Raw genomic sequence first — 21,577 nt, forward strand, 5'->3', positions numbered from 1 at the left:
AACAAAGCCCATTGGGACACGCAAAACTCCTCTACCACGGAGAGTTGAGATTTTACTTTTGGTAAATTCAAGTACAAACCCCGTTTCCATATGAGTTGGGAAATTGTGTTCGATGTAAATATAAACAGAATACAATGATTTGCAAATCATTTTCAACCCATATTCAGTTGAATATGCTACAAAGACAACATATTTGATGTTCAAACTGATAAACTTTTTTGTTGTTGCAAATAATCATTAACTTCAGAATTTGATGCCAGCAACACGTGACAAAGAAGTTGGGAAAGGTGGCAATAAATACTGATAAAGTTGAGAAATGCTCATCAAACACTTATTTGGAACATCCCACAGGTGTGCAGGCTAATTGGGAACAGGTGGGTGCCATGATTGGGTATAAAAACAGCTTCCCAAAAAATGTTTCCTCAGTTCCCAAACGTTTTTGAGTGTTTTTAAAAGAAAAGGTGATGTAACACAGTGGTGAACATGCCCTTTCCCAACTACTTTGGCACATGTTGCAGCCATGATATTCCAAGTTAATCATTATTTGCAAGAGAAAAATTAAGTTTATGAGTTTGAACATGGGCTTCACGGTGGCAGAGGGGTTAGTGCGTCTGCCTCACAATACGAAGTTCCTGCAGTCCTGGGTTCAAATCCAGGCTCGGGATCTTTCTGTGTGGAGTTTGCATGTTCTCCCCGTGAATGCGTGGGTTCCCTCCGGGTACTCCGGCTTCCTCCCACTTCCAAAGACATGCACCTGGGGATAGGTTGATTGGCAACACTAAATTGGCCCTAGTGTGTGAATGTTGTCTGTCTATCCATGTTGGCCCTGTGATGAGGTGGCGACTTGTCCAGGGTGTACCCCGCCTTCCGCCCGATTGTAGCTGAGATAGGCGCCAGCGCCCCCCGCGACCCCAAAAGGGAATAAGTGGTAGAAAATGGATGGATGGATGGATGGATGGAGTTTTAACATCAAGTATGTTGTCTTTGTAGTGCATTCAACTGAATATGGTTGAAAATGTTTTGCAAATCTTTGTATTCCGTTTATATTTACATCTAACACAATTTCCCAACTCATATGGAAACGGGGTTTGTAAAACAACAACATTTATTTGATCGGACAACATCATTCTAAAGGAAATTCTACTCTAATACAATGATGACTGTGGAGTGGCACGCTGCAGCCCTGCCCAAGATGGCGGCAAGGAGGCGGGGGATGTGGCGGAGCAGAGAGGCGGGGTTTGCCGGGGGCAACGCCGCCGCAATCGAATTCAGGTACGTGGCTCGCACACTGGGAAATTATTAATACTTCTCCTGAAAATGTATAAAAGAAGAGAAGGAGGAGAGAACAGAGAAAAGGAGTTGGATAGTCCGCGGCACATGCAAATGTTAGAGCGACAGGGAGAAGACGGCGTCCGAAGAGCGAGCATCCGAGGAGGAGCTGAAAAGCAACCCGGCAAAAGACTTGATTTATTGGAAGAATTAACAAGAGTCTAACCTGCTCGAGAGCAAAATGTCCTTCCTTGATGGTCCTGGGAACCCGCACGACAGCAAGCGACTGTCACAATGACTTCGTTCCGTTGAAAGATAATTACAACAAAAATCTGCGTTCAAGTCCCAGGCCTTTTCCAATCTTTTTCTGTCAGCTCTTTCTACGACTCAACCTTGCAGGTGCTTTGACAGCAAATCCTGCCTCCGTGATTATCCAACAAGGCGACATGGAGGGCTTTAATATGCATAAACGATACTCTCTAAAAACTCTCTTCGGACAGTTTAGGAGAACTTCCTTCCTTATCATCATCTAAAGACTCCCTGCCTCCATCCGCCCACGCAACCCCTCCTCAATCCTCTTCATCCCTCCTCTGGAGTCTCCCAGGTGGACTCTTAACCGCTGAGACAGAGCTCTAAGCCACTCTTTATTAAGGCCCCCTCCTAATGTGGAGGTGCAAGAACCCTCGGGCTAAGTCAATGAGAGTCGGGCTGAAATCTCCACGCTGAGCCTGTGGGCACGTACTCTCACAGCCAGAGGCCAGCCGCACTTCCAAAGTCTGGTTTGTCACTCTTAAACTAACTACGACTCAGGTTGAGAATCATACTTTCATTGTTAAACATCAACTTAAAGCCTGAAACTTCTTGAAGGTGACTCTTAGTTTAAACACACACACACACACACATTCTTGTATTTTTTACCTTCTTGAGACCTACGAATACCTCTTTAGGACCAGCCTTTTTAAATATATAAAGATTTATATTTACAACATTATTAATATATGCCATACATCCATCTTCTTCCGCTTATCTGAGATCGGGTCGCGGGGGCAGCAGCCCAAGCAGGGAAGCCCACACTTCCCTCTCCCCACCCACTTCGTCTAGCTCTTCCCGGGGGATCCCGAGGCGTTCCCAGGCCAGCCGGGAGACATAGTCTTCCCAACGTGTCCTGGGTCTTCCCCGTGGCCTCCTACCGGTTGGACGTGCCCTAAACACCTCCCTAGGGAGGCGTTCGGGTGGCATCCTGACCAGATGCCCGAACCACCTCATCTGGCTCCTCTCCATGTGGAGGAGCAGCGGCTTTACTTTGAGTTCCTCCCGGATGGCAGAGCTTCTCACCCTATCTCTAAGGGAGAGACCTGGAAACTCATTTGGGCCGCTTGTACCCGTGATCTTATCCTTTCGGTCATGACCCAAAGCTCATGACCATAGGTGAGGATGGGAACGTAGAATGACCGGTAAATTGAGAGCTTTGCCTTCCGGCTCAGCTCCTTCTTCACCACAACGGATCGGTACAACGTCCGCATTACTGAAGACGCCGCACCGATCCGCCTGTCGATCTCACGATCCACTCTTCCCCCACTCGTGAACAAGACTCCTAGGTACTTGAACTCCTCCACTTGGGGCAGGGTCTCCTCCCCAACCCGGAGATGGCACTCCACCCTTTTCCGGGAGAGAACCATGGACTCGGACTTGGAGGTGCTGATTCTCATTCCGGCCTTTCTCATATATAATAATATATACACACTTTGCAAATACCGTATTTTCTAGAATTGCCGCCGGGTATGTAGTATGCGCCTGCCTAGAATTAGTGCCGAGTCAAACTCGTTTTGCAAAATAATTAGCCCATGCTTAGCATTACCGCCGGCTCAGAATTAACGCCGGGTCAAACTCGTTTCGCAAAATATTATTTTTATTAGCGCATGTCTAGAATTTCCGCCGGGTCAAACTCGTTTCGCAAAATAATTAGCATATGCCTAGAATTTCCTCAGGGTCAAACTCGTCACGTCACGAGTGACACTTCCCCTGTCATCATTTTCAAAATGGAGGAGGCTGATTTCAATAATTTGAAATTGCATAAAGGGAAGAAGATTAAGAGCTATTCAGTAGGATTTAAGGTCCAAGCTATTGAATATGCTGAAAAGAACAGTAAGCAGCTATGTTTTATTAATATACCGTAGCTGCGTGTGTCAAATATAAGTCAATAAATGACTCCCGCCTCCTGGTGGTAGAGGGCGCTAGTGATCCCTCTTGCGACTACTCGGCTGCAGAAGAAGTGACAACAAGCAGAAAGAGCACTTTTAACATGGAGGATTACATATCTAAAATAAAGCAGTTTTCTAAACTGGACTTTCAATCGAAGCAGGAGGTAATAAAGGAAGATCTCCATTGAGACGGAGAGACTTTTAAAGCTGAAGAAAGATAAGGAAGACTTCTATAAACAAGTTGTCGATGCTTTTGATCAGAAGGAGCTGCGTATGGACTTCATTTATAAGTAAAGGAAAGACCATAATCATTTTTATTTGTATTTTATTAAATGTGCTTTTCATGATGGTATCCTTACATCACACTCAAATTTATAAGCGCAGGCCTAAATTCACCGCATGCCTTTGGTAAGATGTTTTAAATTCATTAGCGCCCCGGCGGCAATTCAAGGAAATACAGTATACAAAAGCTTGTTGTGAAAACTTATTCGGAATTTCACAAGAAAAAATACACTTTTTCACAAGAGAAAGTTTGAATTTTAGCAGTATTATAATAAAAGTTGTAATTTTACTCAACACAAGTCCAAATTTTGAAAGAAAAACTGAACGTTTGTGCAATATTATGATAAAAGTTTGATTTTTGTTTAATAATAGTCGCAGTTTTACATTAAAAGCTTAACATTTTTGCCATTTTATGAAAAGAGTCGTGATTTTATTCGACGAAAGTCACAATTTTATAAGAAAACTTCAACATTTTGGCAATATTATAATAACAATTGGAATTTTTCTCCGCAAAATGAAGACAAAAGTCATAATTGTACTCCAAAAATGTCACTATTTTACAAGAAGAGCAAAAAAATTGGCAATATTTTATATGACAAAAATTGGCAATATTTTATATGACAAAAATTGGCAATATTTTATATGACAAAAATTGGCAATATTTTATATGACAAAAATTGGCAATATTTTATATGACAAATGTCACCGTTTTGCATTAAAAAGCAATACTTTTACATAAAAGAGTAAAAATTGTAAGAAGAAATATTGCAATATTACAGAAATAGAAAGAATATGAGAAAATGTTGCTAAATTTAGAAGAAAGAAGTCGACACATTGTGAGAAAAAGACTGCTTTTAGTAAATTTGTATTTATTTATCAATTTTTTGGGAATTGTTTTTTATTCATTATTTACTTCAAGTTATTACAGTATGTCTCAGTATACATATTATTGTATTTATTTATTTTTAAATACATTTTGGCCATAAGGGGCGCATTTCAATTTCTTACACACACTTGTTATTTCATTTGTTGACCAGAGGGGGAGCACTTTTAAAAGTGACACACAGTCAATTTGAAAAATCCCTCCTTTTTGGGACCACCCTCATTTTAATAGATTTCACCACCATGGGTGCAAATGAGACATTCTCTATTAGATGCAATGGTTTTCCGTATTGGGACCATGATTTTTGTCCTAACTTGTGTTGTGTTCTGTCCCAGTCTTCTGCCGGTCACCGCCCAGAGTTTGTTAGATGACACATAAACTGGTTTTAAATGAATCCTGAGACAGAGTAGCTTGTCTTGATATTCTATTACCAAAGCTTTGGGAGACCAAATCTATGCACGTCACATTCAAATCGCATCGCCCTCGTTTATCTGACCATACTACCGAAGTTTCGCCTCCTACCCCCTCTCGCTCGCCCTCCTTCTTCTCCTCCTAGGCCTGGGACATTTGAAATAACAAGAGTGTTATGACTTCTCGCTACATTCCAACTTTAAAGGTCTATGCATACTTAGCTGTTCTAAAATATGACCAGGATTTAAAAAGATATCTATTGCCATCAACTGTTCACACCTCCTCATATGGAAGCTACTTTTCCTTGTTGATGTCTCAAGAAGGCTAGAAATACAAGAATACACACACAAACACACACGGCAAACACACATTTTTGTATTTGTTACCTTCTTGAGACCTCCAAAAAATGCGTACCTCTTTAGGACCACCCTTACTAGATATATAAATATTTGTATTTACAACATTAATAATATATAGATACTATGCAAATATAAAAAAGATAAGCTTTTAGTTAATTTTGAATTTTTTGTTTGTAATTGTTTTCTAATCTTCATTATTTATTTCAAGTCGATACAATATGTCTCTAAGTACATATACATTTTTTTTCTATTAATTTTGGCCAGATGGGGATCACTTCTAATTTTTTACACACTTGTTATTTCATATGTTAACCAGAGGGGGAGCACTTTTAAAAGCGACACACAGTCAATTGGGAAAAACCCTTCCTTTTTGGGACCTCCCTGATTTTGATAGATTTCACCACCAGGGGTGCAAATGAGATCTATATTTTTTTGTTTTTCGTAATGTGCTTACGGCCGATGACACAGGATTCACGGACCACAGATGGCCCCTGTGCCGCACTTTGGGCATAGTCTTAGTAGCGTAGTGTATTTGTTCATCCTATGGTCACATATCAATCAATCAATCAATCAATGTTTATTTATATAGCCCCAAATCACAAATGTCTCAAAGGACTGCACAAATCATTACGACTACAACATCCTCGGAAGAACCCACAAAAGGGCAAGGAAAACTCACACCCAGTGGGCAGGGAGAATTCACATCCAGTGGGACGCCAGTGACAATGCTGACTATGAGAAACCTTGGAGAGGACCTCAGATGTGGGCAACCCCCCCCCCCCCCTCTAGGGGACCGAAAGCAATGGATGTCGAGCGGGTCTAACATGATACTGTGAAAGTTCAATCCATAGTGGCTCCAACACAGCCGCGAGAGTTCAGTTCAAGCGGATTCAAGACAGCAGCGAGAGTCCCGTCCACAGGAAACCATCTCAAGCGGATCAGCAGCGTAGAGATGTCCCCAACCGATACACAGGCGAGCGGTCCATCCTGGGTCTCGACTCTGGACAGTCAGTACTTCATCCATGGTCATCGGACCGGACCCCCTCCACAAGGGAGGGGGGGACATAGGAGAAAGAAAAGAAGCGGCAGATCAACTGGTCTAAAAAGGAGGTCTATTTAAAGGCTAGAGTATACAGATGAGTTTTAAGGTGAGACTTAAATGCTTCTACTGAGGTGGCATCTCGAACTGTTGCCGGGAGGGCATTCCAGAGTACTGGAGCCCGAACGGAAAACGCTCTATAGCCCGCAGACTTTTTTTGGGCTCTAGGAATCACTAATAAGCCGGAGTCTTTTGAACGCAGATTTCTATGGGAGGCGGGTTGTCTTACGTCAGCACCGGAAGTCGTAAAATCAGCTGTTCGCCTGGCGGGTTTTTTCGGGGATGAATAGTCTTTCTTTAGCTGCCATCTTGTTTTATCATATATTGCTGCCTTTGCACCTGTAAATGGTTACGTTTGCATGCACATTAAATCCACAAAAAAATCCCGACTTTGGAGCAATGTTCACGGACTCTAGTATTTGGCTCTCTATTAGATGCGGTGGTTTTCACAGAAGTTTTTATTTTCAATGACCATTCTTCCATGCATATACATTGTCAACATGCTCTGCTGACCTTCCTGTATTGGACTCACAAATTATTAACCGTATCCACTCGGCATCCATTGGGTCACACAAGAGGGGAGCCCCCACTTTTGTGATCACCCGGATGTGGGTTCAGAGGATGTCGTGGTTTGTGAAGCCCTTTGAGACATTTGTAATTAAGGGCTATATAAATAACTGTCGATTGGTTAATTGATTTATTTCAGATTGATGATAGCCATTCAACACTTTTAGTCAAGATAAGACTAATATAAAAACAAGTTGGTGCTTAAAAATATATATGGAAATAGTAAAATACATGCATTACTGTATATAAATATGGCCTATATAAAGTAGAATGAATATGTATATATTCTAGGGCAGGGGTCACCAACCTTTTTGAAACCAAGAGCTACTTCTTGGGTACTGATTAATGCCAAGGGCTACCAGTTTGATACACACTTCAATAAATTGCCAGAAATAGCCAATTTGATCAATTTACCTTTACTATATATATATATATATATTAGAGCTGGGCAACGATTAAAAATTTTAATCGAAGTTAATCGCACTATTTCTCCGATTAATCGCGATTAACTGCATTGTATACGCAAAGCCCAATAATGAATTCAAAAGTAGTGTGTAGTGCACCTTTATTGGAATATTCTCCCACATGAACAAAAGCGCCAAAACATTTGTTGTGCAAACACAATTTAAATCAGTCCTTGTTAAACAGTAGCAGTTAAATAGCATATTTGATGAAAATCAACTCCAAAAATGTAAATACAAACATTTAAGCTTATTGCCACTGCCAGGGTATTTAAGTTATCCTGTTTGTTATGGAAAATAAATATAATCTACATACAAATCTCTGAGCCACAATCATAACATCTGAACAGGCAATTTCTGAGGTAACAGCAGAAACATTTTTTTGATCAGGGATCTTATTTTAAAAAAAACTATATTATAGGTAGTGGGCTGTTTTAGGGAATTTTTGATCCAATTATCCGTAGTAGCAATATTAATAATGTTGTGTTTATTCTGCGTAGTGCACTTAAAATAATTATGACCATATCTAGGAATTGATATGATGGGAATTTTCCGATTGTTTGCTTGGTGCTTTGATAAACTGAAGGCATCATATACATGGTACTATATTGTGATGTTATGAGCCAGGGAATAAAATAACTACCCTACCCAGCATGCAACAGGAGTAGGGTAGTATGTTGTATGTTGTGATATGCACGCTCTGAAAGTAAACGTTAAGAACTCAGCCAACACTCCTGGTCTGCATTATTCATAAATAGACAGACAACACATATACTCCGCTGCTTCACAGGCCGCTGGATGTAGCCGGCAAAGTATTCCCATGCTAGCTAGCCGGTCTAGCAAGCACGCCTCATTCAGTCCAAAACGGCCCGATCTATCCACATCCAGAATTGTCTGGCGGTCGTAAGTGATCCCGGAGTGACCACGCTGTAAGCCAGCCATGACATTTGCAGAATTGTCCGGTATTTTTGCCAAATGTTCCATCTTTACCAAGAGCCCCTCCACGCCATCTTGTTAAGAAAAGGCGTTAACAAAATAAAAGCATGTAAACAACATACGCAAATGTGCGATAAAATAATTGTCAGCGTTAATAGATTGATGAGTTAACTCATAATTAACGCACTAATTTGCCCACCCCTAATATATATATATATATATATATATATATATATATATATATATATATATATATATATATATATATATATATATGGGTATTTGTCTGTCATTCCGTCGTACATTTTTTTTCCTTTTTACGGAAGTTTTTTTGTAGAGAATAAATGATGAAAAAAACACTTAATTGAACGATTTAAAAGAGGAGAAAACACGAAATAAATTAAAATTAAATTTTGAAACATAGTTTGTCTTCAATTTCAACTCTTTACAATTCAAAATTCAACTGAAAAAAAATGAAAAGAAAAAATAGCTAATTCGAATATTTTTGAAAACATTTTTAAAAAAATGTATGGAACATCATTAGTAATTTTTCCTGATTAAGATTAATTTTAGAATTTTAATGACATGTTTTAAATAGGTTAAAATCCAATCTGCACTTTGTTAGAATATATAACAAATTGGACCAAGCTATATTTCTAACAAAGACAAATCATTATTTCTTCTAGATTTTCCAGAACAAAAATTTAAAAAGAAATTCAGAAGACTTTGAAATAAGATTTAAATTTGATTCTACAGATTTTCTAGATTTGCCAGAATATTTTTTTAAAATTTTAATCATAATGAGTTTGAAGAAATATTTCACAAATATTCTTTGTCGAAAAAACAAGCTAAAATGAAGAATTCAATTAAAAAGTATTTATTATTCTTTACAATAAAAAAAATTACTTGAACATTGATTTAAATTGTCGGGAAAGAAGAGGAAGGAATTTAAAAGGTAAAAAAGTATATGTGTTTTAAAATCCTAAAATCGTTTTTAAGATTGTATTTTTTCTCTAAAATTGTCTTTCTCAAAGTTTTAAGAAGCAAAGTAAAAAAATAACTGAATTTATTTAAACAAGTGAAGACCAAGTCTTTAAAATATTTTCTTGGATTTTCAAATTCTATTTGAGTTTTGTCTTTCTTAGAATTAAAAAAGTCGAGCAAAGCGAGACCAGCTTGCTAGTAAATAAATAACATTTAAAAAATAGAGGCAGCTCACTGGTAAGTGCTGCTATTTGAGCTATTTTTAGAACAGGCCAGCGGGCGACTCATCTGGTCCTTACGGGCGACCTGGTGCCCGCGGGCACCGCGTTTGCGACCCCTGTTCTAGGGTATTAGTATAGTACTGCGATAGTAAGGAATCATATTCGGTACTATACCACCTGTAAAAAGTACTGGTCCCTGTCGTGGCATTGCTGGTTTTATGAGCAGAGGAGCATGTTCGGCAGCGCACAATCACAGAGTTCTTACAAGCAGACACAGTGTGTAGACAGAAAAGGGAGAACGGACGCGTTTTGGCTTAAAAAGTAAAGATTAAGGTGAAGTTATAACATTGAAACGCCCAAAGGAAGAGGTGCTTTAAGACATGGCTAGCTGGCTAGCGGCTAACGTCCAACCCCAGTGTTTTAGCTACTTCTAAATCACTAATTCTTGCCTTCTTGGTGACAAATAAAGGATGTTTCTTACAAGTATCGTTATCATAGCTAAAACATGCTTCACTACACACCGTAGCTCACCGGCGTCGCAATGTAAACAAAAGCCATGGGTTTAATCTACATCTGACATCCACTGTAATGATACCAAGTACAGGAGCGTATCTAGTCGATAGTGCTATGATTACACCTATAATTTTTAGCATCACAACAAATTTTTTTTTTCAAAAAATGTATATTGTGTTTATAAATAAGTCCCTGGACACATGAGGACTTTGGAATACGACCAATGTCTGATCCTGTAAGTACTTGGTATCGGATTGATACCCAAATTTGTAGTATCATCCAAAACTAACGTAAAGTATCCAAACAAGAGAAGAATAAGTGATTATTAAATTTTAACACAAGTGGAGATAGAACATGTTAAAAGAGAAAGTAAGCAGATATTAACAGTAAATGGACAAGTGGATTACTAATTTTTTTTTTACAGCTTGTCCTTCATAATGTAGACAAAATAATAGGTAGATAAATGACACAATATATGTCAGCAGACTAATTAGAAGCCTTTGTTTGTTTACTTAATACTAAAAGACAAGTTGTCAAGCTTCTACTTAATACTAAAAGACAAGTTGTCAACTGTAGTCAGCTGGAGGCGTGTCTTAATGAAATTAAACAATGGATGTCCGCTAACTTTTTGCAACTTAATGCCAAAAAAACGGAAATGCTGATTATCGGTCCTGCTAGACACCGACCTCTATTTAATAATACAACTTTAACATTTGACAACCAAATAATAAAACAAGGTGACTCTGTAAAAAATCTGGGTATTATCTTCGACCCAACTCTCTCCTTTGAGTCACACATTAAAAGCGTTACTAAAACGGCCTTCTTTCATCTCCGTAATATCGCTAAAATTCGCTCCATTTTGTCCACTAAAGACGCCGAGATCATTATCCATGCGTTTGTTACGTCTCGTCTCGATTACTGTAACGTATTATTTTCGGGTCTCCCCATGTCTAGCATTAAAAGATTACAGTTGGTACAAAATGCGGCTGCTAGACTTTTGACAAGAACAAGAAAGTTTGATCACATTACGCCTGTACTGTATATACCTTTATATACATACATATATACCTGTACTGTATATACCTTTATATACATATATACATACATATATACCTATACTGTATATACCTTTATATACATACATACATACATATATACCTGTACTGGCTCACCTGCACTGGCTTCCTGTGCACTTAAGATGTGACTTTAAGGTTTTACTACTTACGTATAAAATACTACACGGTCTAGCTCCATCCTATCTTGCCGATTGTATTGTACCATATGTCCCGGCAAGAAATCTGCGTTCAAAAGACTCCGGCTTATTAGTGATTCCTAGAGCCCAAAAAAAGTCTGCGGGCTATAGAGCGTTTTCCGTTCGGGCTCCAGTACTCTGGAATGCCCTCCCGGTAACAGTTCGAGATGCTACCTCAGTAGAAGCATTTAAGTCTCACCTTAAAACTCATCTGTATACTCTAGCCTTTAAATAGACCTCCTTTTTAGACCAGTTGATCTGTCGCTTCTTTTCTTTTTCCTATGTCCCCCCCTCCCTTGTGGAGGGGGTCCGGTCCGATGACCATGGATGAAGTACTGGCTGTCCAGAGTCGAGACCCAGGATGGACCGCTCGTCGGGACCCAGGATGGACCGCTCGCCTGTATCGGTTGGGGACATCTCTACGCTGCTGATCCGCTTGAGATGGTTTCCTGTGGACGGGACTCTCGCTGCTGTCTTGGAGCCACTATGGATTGAACTTTCACAGTATCATGTTAGACCCGCTCGACATCCATTGCTTTCGGTCCCCTAGAGGGGGGGGGGGGGGTTGCCCACATCTGAGGTCCTCTCCAAGGTTTCTCATAGTCAGCATCGTCACTGGCGTCCCACTGGGTGTGAGTTTTCCTTGCCCTTTTGTGGGTTCTTCCAAGGATGTTGTAGTCGTAATGGTTTGTGCAGTCCTTTGAGACATTTGTGATTTGGGGCTATATAAATAAACATTGATTGATTGATTGAAGTATGTTCACTATTTTATTTAAGGACAAACTTGCAATAAGAAACATGTTTAATGTACTCTAAGGTTTTTTGTTAGAATAAAGCCAATAATGCCATTTTTGTGGTTGCTTTTTTTTTTTTTTTTAGAAAAGTATCAAAATATAAAATATTGGTATCGGGATTACACTAATATATTCTAATATTTTTTTTATGATAACTTTAAGTTACAGAAACTTGGCTTGGCATTTAATAAAATATTGATTTTTTTCTCATCAGGTTCCCTAAAGTCTTGGGTCCAATCCGAGCTCCACTGAAAACAACACAAAACGGTTCCTCGAAGGAGGCGCCATCATACCTCCGGGTAAGCTGATGGGTCCGCAGCCTTTGCCCTGGGGGTCCTCCTCCACCATGAAGATGCTTTTTTTGCAGAGCCTCCAGAGGCCGAAGTGGGCCGCCTCGCAGGTGGCGTTGAGCTTCTCCACGCGGGGGCTCAGCACCGCCCAGTGGTCGGTGACCACGGCGGCCACCATGGACGACATGCCCACCACCAGGACCAGCGACGTGATCTTCACCTTGGTGGCCTGCTCCTCGAACATGCTGCGCGGTAAGTGAAGTTCTTCTCTCCTTCGCAGTCCTCCGCCTTGTGCCTGGTGGTCCTTACACACAAAAATCAGACAAAGTGGGGACCTGATGACAGTGCCCTAGTTTCTACCTGCACACTCTTCCTCTCCCTCACTCGTTCTGTTAAGACCTTGGCTAAACGACACAAATGGGATGAGTTTACTACTTTTACTCCCATAATGAGACCACATTATTTGGTTGTATGTCTCTCTCTTATTAGTGCCCCCCCCCCCCCAAAATGCACTGGCTTGGATCTACAACATTTTCTTTGTCACTTGAATCTGTTTTTGTCTCCGGTGCCGCGCATCAGGGGACTATTTCTTTTATTATGAGATGATCTACTTCCTCGGCCAATCAGGAGTCATCATTTCAGACAAAGAGAGGAGGTCATCCACATTTTAGGCCGTGTTTTTTAATCATGTATCTCTCAAAAAAACAACTTTTATACACTTGTTTAGAACATAAAGTCATGGCTGTTTGGAGTTTCCAATCATTTCTACAACTGTTATTTTTTTTTTGTGATAGAGTGATTGGAGCACATGTTGGTCACAAAAAACATTCATGAAGTTTGTTTTTTTATGATTTTATTATGGGTCTACTGAAAATGTGAGCTGGGTCAAAAGTATACATACAGCAATGTTTATATTTGGCAAGTTTCACTGCAATAAGACACTTTTGGTAGCCATCCACAAGCTTCTTCTTGAATTTTTGACCACTTCTCTTGACGAAATTGGTGCAGTTCAGCTAAATGTGTTGATTTCCTGACATGGACTTGTTTCTTCAGCATTGTCCACACGTTTAAGTCAGGACTTTGGGAATGACATTCTTTAACCTTCATTTTAGCCTGATTTAGCCATTCCTTTACCACTTTTGACATGTGTTTGGGGTCATTGTCCTGTTGGAACACCGACCCAACCTCCGTGTCACGATCCGGTATGCGAATCGTTTATTGTTTTGCCGCTTATATGTCTTTGTTCATGTTTAGTTCTGGACTCTGCCGATTCCTTGTGTTTGAGCACTTCCCCGTTTGTTTAGTCACCATGGCAACGTTTTGTGCTCCTCCTCACGGGCTCCTGTCACACCTGTTGTTGATTATTATTTGTGTATTTAAGCCCACCTGATTCCTCAGTTCGTCCTCGGTCCATTACTTGCTTTTCGCAACACGTCACGTTTTGTATCCTTCTGCCCTCGATTATTTTGTGCTAAGTTCCGCCTTAGCTTCACGTGCGTGTGGCACGTCGTTTAATGTTTTCTGTTTCCTGCTACGTTTTTAGCATTAGCTTTCCGTGCATTGGCACGCGCTTTGTTTTTCTCCTTTTTGCACCAGTGTTCTTTTGTTTTATTATATTAAAACATATTCTTACCTGCAATCCTGCTGACTGGTAGTGTGTGCATCCACGAAGTGGCAACTCTGCGCAACAAGTGCGCCGAACGCGTGACACTCCGGGCTGATTTTAGGTTGTCCTGAAGAATTTGGAGGTGATCATCCTTGTTCATTGTCCCGTTTACTCTCTGTAAAGCACCAGTTCCATTGGCTGCAAAACCGTAATCCACATTTAGGCCATGTTTTTAATCTCTAAAAATCAACTTTTATTGCACTAGATCAGGGGTGCCCATTACGTCGATCGCGAGCTACCAGTCGACCGCGGGGGGGTGTCAGTCGATCTCCAGCCAGGCTTTTAAAAAAAACAGACATAAAAATGCGTGATCATCAATCTTCACCAAGACGTCACTTAAATGACATTCACGGTACCGGAGGGTCTTGTGAGATGACGCTGGCTGCTGCAAGATCATTATTATGAAAATATGACCGAGAGGAAGGCCAGAAACACTTTTTATTTCAACAGACTCTCGCGCCGTACCTTCCGTCAAAACTCTAAAGGCCGACTGCACATTTCCTATCTTCACAATAAAAGCCCTGCTTCATGCTGCCTGCGCTAACTAAATACAGAGTCTCAGAAAACTGGCGTGCACAAGTGATCCCTCAGAAAGCTGGCGTGCACATCTTTTTCCGAGACTCTTATTGTGTTAGCGCAAGCAGCATGAAGCAGGGCTTTTATTGTGAAGATAGGAAATGTGCAGTCGGCCTTTAGAGTTTTGACGGAAGGGACGGCGCGAAAGTCTGTTGAAATAAAAAGTGTTTCTCGCCTTCCTCTCTGTCATTTTTTCATAATAATGAACTGGCAGCAGCCAGCGTCATCTCACAAGACCCTCGGGTGCCGTGAATGTCAATCAAGCAAGCTACGGAATTTGCCGCCAATGTTTTTCTTGTAAAGTGTATGGAAGCTGGATGAATTAGATGCCAAAAACCAACCACTTTCATGTGGTATTGTACAGAAAGGACAACTTTTTTTCTCCTCCATTTGAAAATGTGGGCGTTATCATCATTACTGTCTGATTCCAATCAATGCAAGTCATCAGAATCAGGTAATACACCAACTTATATTCTTGTCTTTGTGAAAGAAAGACATCTATATGTGTTACACATGCTTGTATTATCATTAAACACATTTCACTTGTTTACAAAAATGTCTCTTTCATAAATAAATAAATATAAATGATATATATAAATGAGGTAGATCCCCTCGAGTTGGTCAATTGAAAAGTAGCTCGCCTGCAGAAAAAGTGTGGGCACCCCTGCACTAGATCAATGGTTCGCCAGACCCCCATTGAATGTACTGTAGTGTCTTCACATTTGACCGGCGATGACAGACATGACACAGAGATATATGGATAACCTGTAGATGCATTTGCAACGATACGAAATCCCAAAGGTGAGTTTTGTTGTTGACTTATGTGCTAATCAGACATATTTGGTTGCGGCGTGACTGCCAGCTAATAGATGCTAACAAGCTATTTACCGGCGATGACAGACATGGCACAGAGATGTATGGATAACCTGCAGATGCATTTGCAATGATAAAGTCAACGAAATCACAAAGGTGAGTTTTGTTGATGTTGACTTATGTGCTAATCAGACATATTTGGTCGCGGCGTGACTGCCAGCTAATCGATGCTAACATGCTATGCTAATCGATGCTAACATGCTATTTACTTGCGGAGCTGAAGCAGACATGGCACAGAGATGTATGGATAACCTGCAGATGCATTTGTAACTATATTACGTTTCCTTCCACCCACATTTAATGCGAAACAAACACTTACCAATCGACGGATTTAAGTTGCTCCATCATCACAAAATGCGAAAGTCCTGATCGTTTGGTCCGCACATTTTACCGGCGATGCTAACGCAGCTATTCGGCCATGCTATGGCTATGAATAGCGTCAATAGCTATTTGCTCAGTAGCTTCAGTTTCTTCTTCACTATTTTCATACTCCAACCATCTGTTTCAATACATGCGTAATCTGTTGAATCGCTTAAGTCGCTGAAATCCGAGTCTGAATCCGAGCTAATGTCACTATATCTTGCTGTGGTAACCGCCATGTTGTTTGTATTGGCAGCACTGTGTGACGTCACAGGGAAATGGATAGTGGTTTCGAAGATAGCGAAAATAAGGCACTTTAAAGCTTTATTTAGGGATATTCCGGGACCGGTAAAATTTTGAAAAGAAATTCAAAAAATACAACAAACCACTGGGATCTGATTTTTATTGTTTTTAACCCTTTTGAAATTGTGATAATGTTCCCCTTTAAGGACCACTGCACTAGATGCAGTTGCGGTCAAAAGTTTACATACACTTGTCTAGAACATAATGTCATGGCTGTCTTGAGTTTCCAATCATTTCTACAACTCTTATTTTTTTTGTGATAGAGTGATTGGAGCACATACTTGTTGGTCACGAAGAACATTCATGAAGATTGTTTTTTTTTGCCTATTGGTTCGGGATCCTTTGGGAATGCGTGACAAGGGGTGGCACGTTTTTGAATTTTTGTTTAATCTGACCACATAACTTTTTTCCAGAAGGTCTTATCTTTATCCATATGATGTCAGATGAAACAAAAATGGAGCTGTTTGGCCACAATACCCAGCAATATGTTTGGAGGACAAAATGTGAGGCCTTTAATCCCAGGAACACCACACCTACCGTCAAGCATGGTGGTGGTAGTATTATGGTCTGGGCCTGTTTGGCTGCCAATGGAACTGGTGCTTTACAGAGAGTAAATGGGACCATGAAAAAGTAAGATTACCTCCAAATTCTTCAGAAAGGACGTTGGTTCTTGGGTGCAGTTGGGTAATGACGCCAAACACACGTCACAAGTGGTAAAAGAATGGCTAAATCAGGCTAGATTTAAGGTTTTAGAATGGCTTTCATAAAACTGGCGTGCACAAGCGATCCCTCAGAAAGCTGGCGTGCACATCTTTTTCCGAGACTCTTATTGTGTTAGCGCAGGCAGCATGAAGCAGGGCTTTTATTGTGAAGATAGGAAATGTGCAGTCGGCCTTTAGAGTTTTGACGGAAGGGACGGCCTGAAAGTCTGTTGAAATAAAAAGTGTTTCTCGCCTTCCTCTCTGTCATTTTTTCATAATAATGAACTGGCAGCAGCCAGCGTCATCTCACAAGACCCTCGGGTGCCGTGAATGTCAATCAAGCAAGCTACGGAATTTGCCGCCAATGTTTTTCTTGTAAAGTGTATGGAAGCTGGATGAATTAGATGCCCAAAACCAACCACTTTCATGTGGTATTGTACAGAAAGGACAACTTTTTTTCTCCTCCATTTGAAAATGTGGGCGTTATCATCATGTGTGGACAATGCTGAAGAAACAAGTCCATGTCAGACAACTAACACATTTAGCTGAACTGCACCAATTTTGTCAAGAGGAGTGGTCAAATATTCAAGCAGAAGCTTGTGGATGGCTACTAAAAGCGCCTTATTGCAGGGAAACTTGCCAAATAGTAACATTGCTGTATGTATACTTTTGACCCAACATTTTCAGTAGACCCATAATAAATTCATAAAAGAACCAAACTTCACGAATGTTTTTTGTGACCGACAAGTATGTAGGCGAACCCCTTTTTGATAACCGGCACCCGTCATCGAGACCACTATAGTAAAGAAAAAGAGTTGGTTCTTTATTCGAATCCGTCCCGACCAGAAACGCTCCGTGAGACATCAAAAGAAACGACGTCACGTAGCTCAGTCGTTAGGCGCAGATAGCGAAAGCAGGAAAACAACGGACGGGAAAAAGCGCTCCAAGGTGTAATAAAGTTCAAAACAAAAGACATAATCCAATGAATGAGTTTACTGAGAGATTTGAGCAGGGTACAAACACATGACCAACACTTTTACGACCAACCGGAAACATAGCAACCAGGCTAGCAACGCACCTCCTTTATGGCAGCTGTCGCAAAGTTCTTAAAGGGGAACATTATCACAATTTCAAAAGGGTTAAAAACAATAAAAATCAGTTCCCAGTGGCTTGTTGTATTTTTTGAATTTTTTTTCAAAATTTTACCAGTTCCGTAATATCCCGAAACAAAGCTTTAAAGTGCCTTATTTTCGCTGTCTTCGAAACCATTTCCCTGTGACGTCATACAGTGCTGCCAATACAAACAACATGGCGGTTACCACAGCAACATATAGCGACATTAGCTCGGATTCAGACTCGGATTTCAGCGGCTTAAGCGATTCAACAGATTACGCATGTATTGAAACAGATGGTCGGAGTATGGAGGCAGATAGCGAAAATGAAATTGAAGAAGAAATTGAAGCTACTGACGCTATTCGGCCATAGCGTGGGTGTACCTAATGAAGTGGCCCATAGCATGGCTGCCTTATTAGCATCGGCGGTAAAATGTGCGGACCAAACGATCAGGACTTTCGCATCTTGTGACACTGGAGCAACTTAAATCCGTCGATTGGTAAGTGTTTGTTTCGCATTAAATGTGGGTATCTAGTTTCAAATGTCCATACAGCTAGCGTAAATAGCATGTTAGCATCGATTAGCGTAGCATGTTAGCATCGATTAGCTGGCAGTCATGCCGCGACCAAATATGTCTGATTAGCACATAAGTCAACAACATCAACAAAACTCACCTTTGTGATTTCGATGACTTAATCGTTGCAAATGCATCAGGGCGGTATAGCTCGGTTGGTAGAGTGGCCATGCCAGCAACTTGAGGGTTGCAGGTTCGATTCCCGCTTCTGCCATCCTAGTCACTGCCGTTGTGTCCTTGGGCAAGACACTTTACCCACCTGCTCCCAGTGCCACCCACACTGGTTTAAATGTAAAAATTAGATATTGGGTTTCACAATGTAAAGCGCTTTGAGTCACTAGAGAAAAGCGCTATATAAATATAATTCACTTCACTTCACTTCATCCATACATCTCTGTGTCATGTCTGTCTTAGCATCGCCGGTCAAATATGAAGACACTCTGGTACATTCAATGGGGGTCTGGCGGCAGACACTTTGGCATCTTCGGGCCAGTGGTGCAACTTGAATCCCTCCCTGTTAGTGTTGTTACACCCTCCGACAACACACCGACGAGGCATGATGTCTCCAAGGTTCCAAAAAATAGTCGAAAAAACGGAAAATAACAGAGCTGAGACCCGGTGTTTGTAATGTCAAAATGAATATGGCGGGTGTGTTACCTCGGTGACGTCAGAGCTAAAAGACCGATAAACAGAAAGGCGTTTAATTTGCCCAAATTCACCCATTTAGAGTTCGGAAATCGGTTAAAAAAATACATGGTCTTTTTTCTGCAACATCAAGGTATATATTGACGCTTGCATAGGTTTGGTGATAATGTTCCCCTTTAAAGCAACCGCAGCACATACATAAATATACAACAATGCAATGTTGTATATTTATACGGTATAGCTCGATTGGTAGAGTGGCCGTGCCAGCAACTTGAGGGTTGCAGGTTCGATTCCCGCTTCCGCCATCCTAGTCACTGCCGTTGTGTCCTTGGGCAAGACACTTTACCCACCTGTTCCCAGTGCCACCCACACTGGTTTAAATGTAACTTAGATATTGGGTTTCACTATGTAAAGCGCTTTGAGTCACTAGAGAAAAGCGCTATACAAATATAATTCACTTCACAAAATTCACTTCACAACATATCCCCCTTTTTTAACTTTTGTCTTTCTTTCCTTGTAAACGAAGCAAAATCAGACCGTATATGTGTTGTCAGTCTAATTATAAATAATGCAGACGAGGCCGGTTTTCGTCCTGGTCGTGGAACTGTGGACCAGCTCTATACTCTGGGCAGGGTTCTTGAGGGTGCATGGGAGTTTGCCCAACCAGTCTACATGTGCTTTGTGGACTTGGAGAAGGCATTGGACCGTGTCCCTCGGGAAGTCCTGTGGGGAGTGCTCAGAGAGTATGGGGTATCGGACTGTCTTATTGTGGCGGTCCGCTCCCTGTGTGATCAGTGCCAGACCTTGGTCCGCATTGCCGGCAGTAAGTCGAACACATTTCCAGTGAGGGTTGGACTCCGCCAAGGCTGTCCTTTGTCACCGATTCTGTTCATAACTTTTATGGACAGAATTTCTAGGCGCAGTCAAGGCGTTGAGGGGTTCCGGTTTGGTGACCGCAGGATTAGGTCTCTGCTTTTTGCAGATGATGTGGTCCTGATGGCTTCATCTGACCGGGATCTTCAGCTCTCACTGGATCGGTTCGCAGCCGAGTGTTAAGCGACCGGAATGAGAATCAGCACCTCCAAGTCCGAGTCCATGGTTCTCGCCCGGTAAAGGGTGGAGTGCCATCTTCGGGTTGGGGAGGAGACTCTGCCCCAAGTGGAGGAGTTCAAGTACCTAGGAGTCTTGTTCACGAGTGAGGGAAGAGTGGATCGTGAGATCGACAGGCGGATCGGTGCGGCGTCTTCAGTAATGCGGACGTTGTACCGATCCGTTGTGGTGAAGAAGGAGCTGAGCCGGAAGGCAAAGCTCTCAATTTACCGGTCGATCTACGTTCCCATCCTCACCTATGGTCATGAGCTTTGGGTCATGACCGAAAGGATAAGATCACGGGTACAAGCGGCCCAAATGAGTTTCCAGGTCTCTCCCTTAGAGATAGGGTGAGAAGCTCTGCCATCCGGGAGGAACTCAAAGTAAAGCCGCTGCTCCTCCACATCGAGAGGAGCCAGATGAGGTGGTTCGGGCATCTGGTCAGGATGCCACCCGAACGCCTCCCTAGGGAGGTGTTTAGGGCACGTCCAGCTGGTAGGAGGCCACGGGGAAGACCCAGGACACGTTGGGAAGACTATGTCTCCCGGCTGGCCTGGGAACGCCTCGGGATCCCCCGGGAAGAGCTAGACGAAGTGGCTGGGGAGAGGGAAGTCTGGGCTTCCCTGCTTAGGCTGCTGCCCCCGCGACCCGACCTCGGATAAGCGGAAGATGATGGATGGATGGATGGATAGAGCTAGTAGAATAAAACAAACAAAGGACGCTAGCATAAAAGCTAGGATATACAACCATGAGAACTAAACTGGCACGTAGGCACATAAAACAGTAAAACAAAAACTTCGGCATGAGAACTGGAATGAACAATGAATGGCTCGCGTGAAAAGCTTTATGGAGAATATACATACGATATAGAGTGCAGGCGTAACTTGTAACCATGGTGACCGACTTAAACAGGAAATAGTAGGATCAGATGGAGAGTGAAAATAAAAATGGAACAATAAACAATAATATCAGGAGGATCCAAAAAGCGGATCGCAACAAATCTACTCATAAAAGTATCAATCAATCAATCAAACAGTTTTGTCAAATAGTAGCAGAAGTGCACTTTTCAGAGAGTTGTTTTATTTCCAGTTTTGTGCCCAAGGGACTGATTTTAGTTCACACTATATTATTATTTATACACCTATAGTGATCACG

At 41.4% G+C, this 21,577-nt stretch overlaps 2 protein-coding genes across 2 annotated transcripts in view; one reads left to right on the top strand and one right to left on the bottom strand.

Annotated features, from left to right (window-relative positions):
• cacng1b (calcium channel, voltage-dependent, gamma subunit 1b) overlaps window positions 1-12,836 on the bottom strand; it is a 39,452-nt gene extending 26,616 nt beyond the window's left edge. The window contains exon 1 of the mRNA XM_061885088.1: window positions 12,526-12,836. Within this exon, the coding sequence (XP_061741072.1) occupies window positions 12,526-12,766 (241 nt within the window). The 5' untranslated portion in view covers window positions 12,767-12,836. The remainder of the gene's footprint in view (window positions 1-12,525) is intronic.
• zgc:161969 (uncharacterized protein LOC569044 homolog) overlaps window positions 12,757-21,577 on the top strand; it is a 151,570-nt gene continuing 142,749 nt past the window's right edge. The window contains exon 1 of the mRNA XM_061885084.1: window positions 12,757-12,774. The gene's annotated coding sequence lies outside the window, so the exon portion shown is untranslated. The remainder of the gene's footprint in view (window positions 12,775-21,577) is intronic.

Source organism: Nerophis ophidion, linkage group LG23, assembly GCF_033978795.1.
Source record: "Nerophis ophidion isolate RoL-2023_Sa linkage group LG23, RoL_Noph_v1.0, whole genome shotgun sequence".
NCBI classification, from domain to species: domain Eukaryota; kingdom Metazoa; phylum Chordata; class Actinopteri; order Syngnathiformes; family Syngnathidae; genus Nerophis; species Nerophis ophidion.